The 14,229-nt window shown below is 43.3% G+C and overlaps 1 protein-coding gene across 2 annotated transcripts in view; it reads left to right on the top strand.

The window, feature by feature from the left end:
• Positions 1 to 13,931, top strand: part of Sema6a (semaphorin 6A) — a 120,894-nt gene extending 106,963 nt beyond the window's left edge. The window contains exon 18 of one of the 2 annotated variants that reach the window (XM_028777204.1): positions 9,616 to 13,931. In XM_028777204.1, the coding sequence (XP_028633037.1) occupies positions 9,616 to 10,817 (1,202 nt within the window). In that variant the 3' untranslated portion in view covers positions 10,818 to 13,931. The remainder of the gene's footprint in view (positions 1 to 9,615) is intronic. The other variant, XM_028777202.1, reaches the window with a different exon arrangement.
• The last annotated feature ends 298 nt before the right edge of the window (positions 13,932 to 14,229 follow it).

Raw genomic sequence — 14,229 nt, 5'->3', positions numbered from 1 at the left:
TCCTAAGTGCTGATTGGCCTTGCACTCTGTGATTTAAAAGCACACAACAGAAATTTAATGTAACTTAAAATGTCATGCATTTCTCTGGACTTTCCAATTCCGTTCTCCTTAACGGACCTGAAGTGCCAAGTTCCACTGAGGGCACTGCCCTGCTGGTTTTTTTTTTTTTTCTCATTATCATAAAGCAGTACCTTAATATGAGAAAAATCTCAGGTTCCTCCTCTCAGTTGAAAAAAATGTAAAGAAAGAGGACCTTCCTGGGTTCCTTTCCTTGTGTCTAGTCATGCAGAGGTAGTGGGGGAAGAATTTACATGCCCAAGCAATTATCAGTTGTCATGAGTGGAGATTAAGATGCTGATGTAGACGTAGTCCAGTAAAGAAGGTGAATTCACCCAAGGCTGGGCACTCAGAAGCATTCTGCTTTGTCTTCCCCTGAGATGCAGCCATACCTGGGCTGATCCAATCAGGGACACATCTGAGTTAAACAATCCAATCAGTAGCCAGTGGCTACTGTTACAGGAACAGGAATATGCCCTCACTAGAGACCATATGTGTCTTCCCACGAGCTACGGGACTAACAAGTTGGGGTGGTTTGGTTTGGCATTGTGAGCATAGTAGCATATTTTAGGGGCTATGTAATAATTTTGCCATGTGCACATGCCCCCACACAGGCACATGCACACACGAATAAAAATAATAAAAGTGAATCTTTAAAAAGACAAAAGAAAGAAATTTGTGCAAGGAAGAAATGTGATAGATTTGGTTGTTTTGTAATAAAAATAACATCACTTTAGTATTTTTTGCCAGGAGGATAGTGTTCATTATAGTAAAGAAGTCACACATATAACCTGAAGGTGGGCACTTTGAACACCAAGGCACACTTGGTTCAATTACGTCTTATATTTTTCACAAAACATTTTGAAAACCTGACTATCACCTCAGTTGTGTCTGAACTAAATCATATAGTTTTGTTTTCTTTAAAAAAAATTGCCAATGACATTTAAGGTAAGGTTCAAAAATGTTAGTGAACACGAGATCCCAGTGTCTGATCCCAGCTAAGTTCTTATGCGGAGCGGGGGTTGGGGAGGGGGGTGGTTTAGGCTGGACCTGAAGAGTTGTGTCTTTAACATGTCCAAGTCGATGCTGATGTTGGGTGGCACTGAATCACGACCATTGAAGTTGCTCACGGGACATGTTTTTGAAGCTCATTTTCCAAGACTTTGGGGCTGTATGTTTTGATCTTTTTCTCCGATCTTAACTAACATAGCATCTTGAAACTTGTTCATGGAAGATAACTCTTCTGAATTTTATAAATACTGCTGTTGCATGTGTCCAGAACAGGTCAGCTGCTCGCCATTTTAGCCCATTTCATCCTTCTAATAACCCTCATTTTATACCCCCTGTTTCTCAGGCTGATTGAGAAACATGCCCATAGATCACAGCGTGGGTTATTTATAGAATCATGTCTGAAATCTAGGTCTTTGTAACCGCAAAGTTTATGTTCATTACTGCCACCTCCCAGTGTCATCTTTTAAGGCAGATCTCTTCCCTCTTATATAGTTTATCTTTGCTTGCTTTGTAGAGAAAAATCAAAGCACTACATAATCCAAACAAAGAATTGTCCGAATTTCACAATTTTATAAGGATGCCCAGCTCCCCATTTTTCAGTTTGATGCCTCATTACAAAACAAAGGAAGAAGACAGGATGAGGAAGTTGATCTGATTTCAGGGATTTTATCGATGTTAAGATCTTAGTCTTCTCTAGAAAGAAAACATTAGGACAGGAAAATAAGCCTTGGAAGTTTAACAAATGTAGCTGAAGATGGCTCCGTGGTTAAGAGTATATTCAGCTCTTCAGGGGACCAAGGGTCAGTAAAGGGGAAGTTGATACTATTACCCTCTACTGACACCAGGATGAGTGTGTACATACACCCCCCCAACACTCACACATAATTAAAAATAATAAAATAAATTTTGTGCAAAAGCACAAAAACAATTACTAAACTTATGGGGACAATAACAGTTCTAAAGCATGGGCCCACAGACCAACATTCCAAGGCATGGCTTTAAAAATCACAATGCTGTGACTCTCAGTCCAACAGAGACACTAATATACCTTCTGAATATACACTCCCACTGGCAAGGTCAGATCTAAACCAGTGGAGCCGAAAAGGATGACGGAGCAGAGCTCAGGGGGAAATGAAGGCAGTGTTCTACAATAAAATGGCATGAGTTTCACACTTGCCCTCCTTTCTCCTCACATAAAGGCATCTCAACTAAAACTGTATCCATTTCAGAGGTGACAGATCTGGCAGTGGGTTTATCCACAGTCATCCACAGTCATCCACAGTCAACCACAGTAAGCTTCATTTCAATGTGTGAGTCCTAAACTGGGGTTATTAACTAGCCATAGTAGGAAGCTGCCTCAGACATCGTGAGTCACTACCTTTAGACGGCTCGAAGACTGTGACTCCTCCCAATGCTTAATCTATAAAATGCCAGGAAAAAAATAATAAAATGAGGAAAGTTTGAGTTATAAACTCGAGCCCATTTCCAGGGCTGCTGGTGTATTCAGTCTATTCCAAACCATCTGGATAACGTTAGTCCCTAAGACAAGGAGAACGCTGTTTCCTGCCAAAGTAACCACAGAAAGCTACCACTTGATTTTCAGTGTGGCCATCCCTATGGGCAGGGATGTGGCCCCAAAGAGAGATTGCCTGCAGTCCAGGCTTTCCCGCTGCTTGCTTTCTTCTCTTCATAGGGATTACAGTGAGCTCTGTGTGGTTAGCCCGGGTGCTTGCTGGCTCTCGGTTGCTTCATTCATTCTGATTGCCTTAGAGGACTCTGAGCCTGGCGGTTTGTTGCAATAAGATTTTCAAACAAGAAAAATTGGGTTGTTAGATTCTATTCACTCAAGTTGTTATGAGGATTTCAAGGAAAATTGCAGGCTTGTCTTACTATACGGCAGAATCGAGAGTCTATTTTTAGGGGATCTGACTCTGGGGCTTTTCTTGGGGTTTTGCCATCGTTCTTAGTTCTCAGACCCAACACAAACCCCCTCTGGCTCAACGATGGAGGAAATGTCCATCCTCCTTTCTGCCTTTGCATATTTCTCTAAAGGACACAGAGAAGCTTTGTTGTCTTTGTGGTCACCGGGTCCGCTCTACACAGATGCCTATTAATCAGTTCACTATGGAGACAGACACATCCATCATACCACCGCAGCTCGGAAACAGGCAGCCCACTGATCGAGGACGAGAGGCTAAAGTACACACTTAACCATTTCGAGTTTCCTGGCTGCCTGTGTCTTAGACCAGGAGAGAGGTCACTGGAGGGGTTGGGGGGTGGGGCTCAGGTTTTTAGTTTACTAAGCAGAAGTGATTTTATCTAAGTTTGTCGGCTTTGATAGGTCATTTAGCATCTCCCAGGCCTCTGCGTAAATGGCAGGTAATAGGTACACTTGGAGATTGAGAGTTCTAATTTTAAAAAGAGTGATGGGGATAATAGCTGTGCTTTTGATGCAAGGGTACTTGGCTCTGGTTTCTTTGTAAGCTAGTAGTTTTGCAGTAATGAATTTAATATAGAACAAAGCAATCTTAGCATCATCTTCCCTGACAAGAGGAAAAGAACTTTGCTTTTAAATCTGCCAGGTCTTCTACACATCTCTTTTGGTCATTCAAGGCTGTGCAAATCTTTCTCCCAAAAAGCTTATGGCTTTGATTTTTCTTAGTTTTCCTCCAGCTGTATTCATTCACCCATGCGTTTATTTACAGTTGGTTTAAGAGATATCTGCTGAACATTTTTCTTCCTGGGACTAAGTGGTGACTTTATTTCTCTTAGACTAGCCTCACCAAGGAAGGCAAGCATAAAGTACTCATCTTGCCAGGAATTATTACAGGAGAGAGGATCAGGGCCCCAGGGTACACATAGAAAGTAGACCTGGCCTAGAGTGAGGAGTTCTCTTTACAGCTTAGACACCAATAATTGAGCCACATTTGTAAGAAAGAAGGTGGGAGATGGTCCCAGACAGAGGAGGCAAAGATGTGAGAAATTGCAGTACCAAGGGACAGTGCAACAGGGTGGATCACACTAAAGTGTAAGGGACCAGAAAGGAGTTAGATTCCCCACCTTTGCCGTGGATGCAGCTGTCACTGAACTCCATCTCTACAGACCTACACGTCGGTAGCTCAGCTCAATGTCACCTCCTTGTTAAAGCTGTTGTCTGGCCTTGGAATAGGAATGGTGCATCCTATTCTAGTTCTATACTTTGAGTGGAGTTAAGTGCAAGGTCTGCCTTCCTTCCCCATCCTGGCTTGTGACTCCCTTACCACCACCACTCCCTCCCCGCAGCCTCCCAGCTCTGTGCTTTAGTGTGCTCAGGAAATGTCTATCTGTCAAGGGCAGCCTCAAAGATGCAAATATCAGGAGAATACAAAGATAGACACCAAGAGAATCTCAGTCTAACCCAGAGTTAGGAGGTAGCGTCCTGCTTCAAGTGTGCTGTTCTACAGGCTAGATCTGGCTCCTGTGCACAGGCGAGGCAAGCACAGAGGAAGCATCTATCTACTTACCAAAGCCATGTCTAAACAGAGGATTGGGTTTCTGACACTTTAGAATTCATTTGCAAAGTCATCATGGGAAAACTCAGAACTATATCAGGGCTCCTTTTGATTTTACAATCTATAATTGCTCTTATTTTGAATCGTGTGTTGCAGAGCCCGGGGGCAGTATCATTCATAATCTTTTCATTGCTCTGGCCTCTAAAGAGCTTCAAATTCCCTCATCGAGGCCTCCAGGCAACCTGAAAACTCTCACTTCAAAAAGGAAAAAAAGGACAGAGAATCTCCCCTTCTTAGTTCTGCCAATTTAAGGCATGATTTCAGAGAAATCTCTGTGCCATTGTGTTCCTCGCCTTCTGCAATAAGAAAGTGGAAATGAGGATCCATTTAGCACCTTATGACTGGTGAGAAATAGCTGGTGGTTAATGAATCAATCCAATGCATTTTTCTGATACTGTTTTTGTTCCTAATGCCCCAATTTCAACCAGTGAGAACAGAAGTCCTGGGAATTGATAGAAAGCATGTCAACAGCTAAAGGTGGAAAACGCTATTCTTTTCCTTCTGCATCCTGTGTGGGTACTTGGCCAGGTGAGACTGTCACATCCCCAGGCTTCCACACAGCATCTGAAGCAATGGATGTTCATTCTGGCTCCGGCCTATGGCCCTTTGCTCTTTGCAGAGATGTATTTGTTTCAAATTAAGCAATCTCACTGGAACATCAATTATCATAAATAACCCTTTCACCCTCATGGGCTTTTTTGCAATCATCCCAAAGCCAATTTCTTTTCATTTATAAGACAGTTTCTCCTCTTATTGTTTTGAGCAAATACCTGGGTACCTTTATAGATTTTTATTTGTCTGATAGGTGTTAATATCAAAAATCTATCAAGATCATAATTGAAGATCATGCCTTTCTGAGACTTCCAAACCAAGGTTATATAGTCAATCCAAAGATGACCCACAGGGTTTAGAAATGTGTTTTAAAATGTCCCTACAATGTACTGAAAACTCACATGTTCAATAGTCCACTTATTAAGCACATAACTCTGAGTCCTGAGGAAGGCCAGGGTGACAAGTTCAAGTGGTGTGGCAACTGCTTCAAGGAGCTGAATATGAAATTATTAGTCCACTAGGCATCTGACTGTTTTTTTTCTGGGGTTTGCTCAGTATATTCCAAGTTTTTTTAAAAAATTATTTCAAGGTTCAGGACCTACAAGCTATCCTGAAATGAAAACATTCTCATGTGTTACCTTGAGTGTCCTCTTCTCTCTGGGGCCACATTTGACACCATAGGAAGCAGTAAGGATGTGTCTGTCTGCCTCCCTGGGAGGATGGATAACTGGTACACTCAACCAGAGATGCTGTGACTTACCATCCTGAGAGCCACTAACCTTCCATTTACCTTTTGTAGAGTCTTCTGACCTTTAATTCTGTCTCCCAAACTGGCATTCCAGCTCTTTCTGGGTCTTCATTTAATCATCCTACCCTCCTGAAGGCAGCAAGACTGTGTTGAGCCCAGGTTTATAGATGAAAAATCTGAGGTCCAGATTGTCACTAGTCTGTAGGTGATGACCCAAGACTCCAGACCCTCTGAGGTCTTATGTAATGCTGCTTGAATCAGCCTCACTGGGCCTCTTAGGCAGAGCTTTGTGTTCAAACCTTCACCATGGCTAGATGACAAAATTAATTTCATCATTGCTGTGAATACTCTTGCTGATTTTCATAATATGCCCAGACACCTTTAAGCTTGGAAGACATTTCCAAAATGAATATTCCTTTCCAAGCTTCACTCTGCATTTACTATCTGCTGTTTTTAACATGGAGCTTAGGGTTTCTGAATTTGTCTAACCTGATAAGTAAAGCCCCCTTGCTTTTCTCACCTAGAATATGAAGAGATACAGAAAGGTTTTTTGTGGTCATTATTTGTAAAGTACTACTTACCTAGCAAAATGAGACTGAAAAAAGTAAGTGCACCATTTTCCTAGAAAGTCAGATCCTACTTGACTTGTTAACAACCAGAAATCTGAATTCAAATGTCATCAGCTAAAAAAGTCTTTGCTTGTATTTAAAAAAAAAAAAAAGTCTTTTGCAAGTGGTTTCTGTGAGTCCTCAGATAGCTAAAGACCTTTGCACATGAAAGAAGAGTATTTAGGAGCTAGAATGATGGATAAGGAACAGTGGATAAATATGGTCATTGCACAGAGCTCCCAATGAAGTAAATGGATTGTCCCTGCCATGTTGTACTAGAGTCACACTCTGCTCACTGTACACGGGGGTGGGGGGGATTGGACACATGACAAGACATGGTCAACTGGCAAGGGGCTGATAGGGGATGAACTCAGTCACATGAACAAACTCAAGATTTAGGACCAGCTTCTTTAAAAGGGGCAGCCTGCAGGAAGAGGGCCTGACTTGATGGTGCTCTGTATAGGAGATGGGAGTTGCAGACTGATTGTTTTCTCTCAGGTAGGTCAATGTGTGTGAGCATATGACACACAGCTAGTTAGGATACTCTGGTTAGAAGATGGTTTTTGGATGTGCAAAACTACAGAACAAAGAGCATTACTTTCTGGGTCCAGCCTTCTAACTTACTAGTTTCCCTCCATGCGTACCCAAAGGACAAGAGGAAGGGAATAACTGTCTGACGTTCCTCTTACTCATCATCAAGCTTGGTGTATGAAAGAGAACGCAGTGCGCCTGGTTACTATGTTAGCTAGGCCAAGCTGCGGAGGTTAAATAGGGTGTCCTTATGATATCTAGTCCCAGTGCTCTGCTTTAGACGATCCTTCCCTTGTACCTTCTAAACGGGGAGAACCATTTACGCTCTAGAATGCCAAAGGTATGTAGGCAGCTTTCTCTAATAAGTCAACTTTTCTTGTAAGTCAGTCCCCACTAAATATGAGTGTCTAAAGCGATACTGTGAGATGCCCGTTGAGGTGAGAACTTCCACCCACTGCCCTCTATGGATGAGTCTTGCCATGGTTAAAGCCTCAGAACTCACAACATCAACAAGAAAAATGAAGCCGTTTTATTCACAGGTGTGCACATTTGTTTATGCAATTATGTGGAGGAAGGTTGAGAACGTGTGTAAGTAGAATTCCATACACAATCAGAACCGAAGGAAAATCAGTTGCTATTTTAACACAACAAAAAGGAAATGTAAATTTTGGGAAGAAATCTTCATTAGCACATTTTCTTTCAGGCATAGGTATTAAAACATATTTGAATGCAAGGCACCCCACTGTCTGGGGAGCACCACATGTATAATGTGGGACTTAGAACCACATTTCCCTGCTGGGATTTTTTGGTTTTGTTTTGTTTCTTCTCTTTGGTTTTTAGCTCTTAAAAAGCTCATGAATATAAGTCTGGAAATGTTTGAAAAGTGTCACATTGAGAAATTACTCAATAGCTTACCATCTCCACTGTGTTTCCTGGGGTTTCTCGTCTGCCCCTCCCCACCATCACCAAGGGTATTTGTTTAATCATAAAATCTTGCATTGAAAAGGTGTTTGCTACTTCTGTCTACTCCCACTGGAAGTCACAATTCTTTGTCACAGGAAAATCACCCCCCACCTCCCCAGCAAGCGCATGTGATGATGTCGTAATATAAAAGGGTCCTTGAGAGACAAGACTGTGATCTTCCAGCTAGGTACTATGGGTTTGGAAACGTTCACTTTAGTAATCAAAATATTTTAGTCAGAAACACCCCCATGACAGAGCTGTTTCTTCTAGATCTAGGCTGTGACATTTTAAAATGTAACAGCAATGATCAGCAGAAGTTTAAGGGTCGAATGGCAGAAGTTTAGGAATAGATAGAGACTGTTTTCCTTATTTCGTCTCTTTCTAATCCAGTGCCCCTCACAGTTGCCAGTAAAGCACATTTAACATATTCCAGAAAGAGTTGATTTAGCAGGTGAAAAATGTGTCTCCAGAGACCAGACAAGGTACATTTTCTGTCTTGCCATCTTCCCATAATAGGAACAGTGTTTACCCTCCCTCATGCAGTGCCTCTAATGTATTCATGTTCCCTCACTCTCCAGAGGCAGGGATGGGAAGTATTTGAGACTTTATGTTTTTTAGCTACCGGCATCAAGCACTTAGGATCTGAGGGTTGTGATGTCTGTTCACGCTTGGTATTAAAAAATAAAAGCTCCAGTGTTTGCATTTGATTAGAGGAGCTCAGCTTGCTGACTGATTAAGCAGGGTAGAAAAGCAACCTTTTTTTTTTTCAGATACGAAGCTTCTTGGTTAATGTAGTGGAAGATAATAGACAGGGGTAGCCACATAATTTTTATTAAATCGAAGAGATCAGCTCTGCTGAAGACTCTCATGGTGACAGCAAGCCCTAAGAGTAATAATGGGACCTGACATGTTACAAGCCCATAACGGGCCCTGATTTAAATATTCTTTCAGTTCTGCTGCATATTTACCTGAAATTGAGTGTGGGTTTTCCTTTTTTATGCAAAATAAATGTAAATATTGTAACCTGTGAGCTTCAGCTATTTTTCACTGTGGTGACATAAACCCCTCTATCCTTTTGTAGATTCAAAAGCAAACATGCCTTTCTCCAGACAGGGCCCCCTGTCAGAAGGTAGTCATCAAGAAAAGACTGAATGGGAAACCTGGATTGTTGTGTGATTTGTTCGTTTAACATGCATAAAATTGTTGCTACTTCCTCTAGACCCAAATAGCTCATTTATTCTAATTCTATAGAAGGTGGAAAAGAGCAAAAGGAAAAGACAGATAAATACATTTTGACCCTGCCAGCCATTGTCCTTAGAAAGAGGTTGAAAAATCTGTACCAGAGAGAAGGAAAGCCACAAAAGAAGGCAACAAATAAATCGATTTACGTACACATCCCAGGGCTGGCTGGGGTGGTGTGGGGGCAGGGAGGATTAATTAGTTAATGTTTGGCAAGCTGCGCCCTGAAGATGAGCTATGCAGAGGTGCTATCGTCACTTATTACTGTTATTAATTAACAGTGTGATTGCCAAACACCGGTAAGCCTCCCAGTGTGCTTCTCGTTTCTTAACGCCATGTGCGATGTCTATTACAGGAGTGATTCGGGAAAGTTACCTCAAAAGCAACGACCAGCTCGTTCCTGTCACCCTCTTGGCCATTGCAGTCATTCTGGCTTTTGTCATGGGGGCCGTCTTCTCGGGTATCATCGTGTATTGTGTGTGCGATCACCGGCGCAAAGATGTGGCAGTCGTGCAGCGTAAGGAGAAAGAGCTCACCCACTCGCGTCGGGGATCTATGAGCAGTGTCACCAAACTCAGTGGCCTCTTTGGGGACACCCAGTCCAAGGACCCAAAGCCCGAGGCCATTCTCACACCACTCATGCACAACGGTAAGCTGGCCACGCCTAGCAACACAGCCAAGATGCTCATCAAGGCTGACCAACACCACCTAGACCTCACCGCCTTGCCCACCCCGGAGTCCACCCCAACGCTGCAGCAGAAGCGGAAACCCAACCGTGGCAGTCGCGAGTGGGAGAGAAACCAGAACCTCATCAATGCCTGCACCAAGGACATGCCTCCCATGGGCTCTCCTGTGATTCCCACGGACCTACCCCTCCGGGCCTCCCCAAGCCACATCCCCAGCGTGGTGGTTCTGCCCATCACGCAGCAGGGCTATCAGCATGAGTACGTAGATCAGCCCAAAATGAGCGAGGTGGTGGCTCAGATGGCACTGGAGGACCAGGCTGCCACCCTCGAGTATAAGACCATCAAAGAGCATCTGAGCAGCAAGAGTCCCAACCATGGGGTGAACCTTGTGGAGAACCTGGACACCCTGCCCCCCAAAGTTCCACAGCGTGAGGCCTCCCTGGGTCCCCCGGGAGCCTCACTGTCACAGACCGGCCTGAGCAAGCGGCTGGAAATGCAACACTCCTCTTCCTACGGGCTTGAATATAAGAGGAGCTACCCCACGAACTCGCTCACGAGAAGCCACCAGGCTACCACTCTCAAAAGAAACAATACTAACTCCTCCAATTCCTCCCACCTCTCCAGGAACCAGAGCTTTGGCCGGGGAGACAACCCACCTCCTGCCCCGCAGCGGGTGGACTCTATCCAGGTGCACAGCTCCCAGCCCTCTGGCCAGGCCGTGACTGTTTCGAGGCAACCCAGCCTCAATGCCTACAACTCACTGACGAGGTCGGGGCTGAAGCGTACCCCCTCGCTAAAGCCAGATGTACCCCCCAAACCTTCCTTTGCTCCCCTTTCCACATCCATGAAGCCCAATGATGCGTGTACATAATCCCAGGGGTTGGGGGCCAGGAGTTGAAGCATCAGACGAGGCGAGGCAACCACCCAGCTGAGCAAGGTCTCCACTGCCTCGAGTATCCACCCGACCAAGATGGCCCTGGAGGAGCTGAGGACGCTGGGTCCTCCTCCTGGGACACAGGGATACTCTCAAAAATTGGGCCATGTGGTTTGGTGAAGGTTTAGCAAGTCACCTCCATTCTCTTCCTTCACACGCCTCCATGTCCTACAGCAGGTCGGACTCACAAAAGACTTCAGTATCATCACAAACATGAGCCAAAAGCACATCCCCACCCCATCCCCACATGAACACAGGCACAGGCCACACTCACATGCGTGCACCACACACACACACACACACACACACACCACCACCACCACCACCACCACCACCCATACAATGGTAAACAACAACCACAAAATTTTGTCCGTGACTACACAGGATGCTACCAAACTTGGCTAAGCGTTCGAAACTTTAAAACACAAATACATTTTTTAAAAAAAATCATGAAAATTAAAAAAAATAATAATAAAGGATTCATTGATAATTCTAACTCAGACTTTAACAATGGCAGAAGTTTACTATGCGCAGATACTGTGAAATGCCCACCAGTGTTACAGCTTTGTTATAGCAGGTAAATGCCATGTTGGGCAACGATGTCATAGATTTCTGCTCCTCTTCGCTTTTAATGAATAACGTGACCGTTAACGCAAGTAACTCTTATTTATTGTTCACCCCTTTCTTTTTCCTCAAGGAAAAGACTCTTCCAAATACCACCGTATGAACAGCTCTGCAGAAGCCCGTGGAAAGTTAAAACTATTTAACGTGAAATCCATTAACTGGAATAATTGAGTTTATTTTTACAATAAATTCACTGAGTAAATAAGTTGGAGCTGGAATTCTGAGCTTTGTGTTTGGACTATTGGGTCAGTAGCTAAAGGAAAGTGCTGGGAAGGAATATTTATTTAAATCTAGTTAATTTGTCAGTTAGGTTTCTGGCCAAGATGAAAAAAAAAATGTTTAAAAATCCTTCCAGAGTGTACCTTCCAGCCAGGACAGAAATGTTTAGAATGGCACCTGTGCCCCATTGCTGTAAACATGGCTTTGTCTGAGGATCCCACCATCAGGAAGGCACTAGCTTGTGAAAACCTCCACTCCATCTCATTTCACCTTGCATGTGAGACAGCAAACAAAAATCCACAAACTGTGGGAACTAATTAATATGCTGGCTGCTACCTTGCATAAATTAATGATTTGATCACACGGGTGTTTCATGAGGTTACATCTGTGAATAGCCTGTTTTCCACATGTAAATTTGTGCCTTACACCCTGAGTTGTATACACTTGTAAACTGTCGTTATGATCAACTTTCTTTTCCTACTTGAAATAAAGGCAGATATTTATTTAAACCCTGCCCTCAATTCAGCCCTCTGGAAGATTGGAGACAAGCAAATGGAACAAACGTGGTAGTGACGGTTGTAATGTCAAAGGCTGGGTTCATGCTGCCCTTTAGTTCATGCTGCCTTCCGTTGTGCCAACTCCAACCACCCTTTGGCTGTGCTGCAGAGCATGGACCCCCAGTGTTGTAGGTGGAAAAATCCCCTTTCCCAGAGCCCAATCCTCCCTTATATTCCCAGATCATTTCAATATGGTAACATCTTTCTGAGCCAGCAGAGAAGGGACTAAAGTCCCAGCTCTCCTTTCTGCTGTGTCCACTGACTGGAGCTTGCTGTGGTGACTGGGGAGGCTACTGGGAGGAGTCTCCAAGCTGTGCCTTCAGCACACACAGGCGATGCACAGAGAATCAACCAGGAAATAGACCTGGCAGGCTGGTCCCTGCTGTGATTAATGGGTACCCCAAAATACAAGCAAACCACAATGGATGCTGTAAAATCCATTTCTGGGGCAAAAGTAATTTTTTTGTTTGTTTCTGTTTTTTTGTTCTTTAATTCTTTTATCTGTTGTTTGTAGAGGGTTGGGAAGGGTAGTGTGTGGGTTTTTTTTGTTTTTTTTTTTTTGCCCCTTCCCTTGGTTTTCATTTGCTAAAGCACACAGGAGCCTTTGTTTACTCTATCATGAACAAAAGAATTGTCTGCACACTGTAAACCAAGAGCATTGTTTTCATATAAACAGTTTATTTGGTGGTCTCTTTGTCTCTTTCTTTTTCCAGTTTGATTTGGGTTTGGTTTTGTCCTTAAAATAAAATAATAATAATAATAATAATAAACAACTTTCATAAATGAGAAAGATTGACAAGGACAAATTTGAATTGGTTATTCAAAACTCATATATTGTACCCACCATCTGAGCAGTTCCACAGAGCCCCCAGTGTACAGCTGAGGACAGGTGCATAACCCTTTGTTCCAAGACTTGCCTCAGACCATCTAGACTGTTGTTTGGTATATGTAAGACATCACAAGGTTTTGTTTTGCTTTTTAGAGGAGTCATTGTTCATGATCTGTAATTGTTGTACCCTGAAACCATGAAGACTTTTCTAGAAACAGACACTGTCTTCTCCCTTTCCTTTTCTTCATAAATACAAAAATTAAAAAGGAGGTGCATGTCAGCCACCCTGATACCCTCTTTTCCCATTTGACTTCCAAGAGTATTACTCCAACCTCATGCCCATGTTAATAGTCACCATTGCCTCAACTGTGTTAAGGAGACCTGTGTGGAAACCCACATTCCTGCATCTCACACCCCACTACTTTTGGTGTTAACCTTACAGTACCACATGTATTGAGCAGGTCTTCTGCATCTCCCTGTCTCTCTCCCTTTCTGCCCTCACCTTGCGTTAGGGATGGGGGAGTGGGGAGATTGTCCATAAACCTGAGCGTGCCTTTGCCTTTGCTTTCCTCCCTGGCTTGACAATTGTTGATGCAACAAACACAGACTCACATTGGTTGTAAAGTTGTAAAAATATTGTGATGTCACCAGTTTTCCTTCCGTCTCCACACACCCTAACATCTGATTCACAGTTCAATGTATGTAGTAAAAAAAAAAAAAGAAAGAAAGAAAAAAGAGAATGAAAAAGAGAGGGGGAAGAGTGAAAAATCAAGGAAAGGGCTCTATTACTTAAGAGTAATAAAACCAGACTGTTCTACGTTATCTTTTGTGTCCTGAATGCTTTTGTTTATGTCTTTAGTTTTCATTCTTTAGCTGCTGTCCTGCCCCTGCCCTCTTAGGATAGGATTCTCTTCCTTCTGTCTCTCTCTGGTTTCCTCATTATAAATAACCATATAGTTAGACATATTTGTTTGCAGCCTCCTCACCCTGCTCCCTCCACCCAGCTTATTGATGTGTTTTCTCTGCCTGTACCCAGCCTGGAGCAGGATTTCAGTGGAAGCCTCTGTAATTAAAAGGCAGAGCACGCGTTGACTCTCTCTATTCATTTCATGTGCTTTCC

Source organism: Grammomys surdaster, unplaced genomic scaffold, assembly GCF_004785775.1.
Source record: "Grammomys surdaster isolate TR1022 unplaced genomic scaffold, NIH_TR_1.0 278, whole genome shotgun sequence".
Classification (NCBI taxonomy): Eukaryota; Metazoa; Chordata; class Mammalia; order Rodentia; family Muridae; genus Grammomys; species Grammomys surdaster.
Note: the sequence above shows the minus strand (reverse complement) of the source record. Positions and strands in the feature narration are given on the sequence as shown.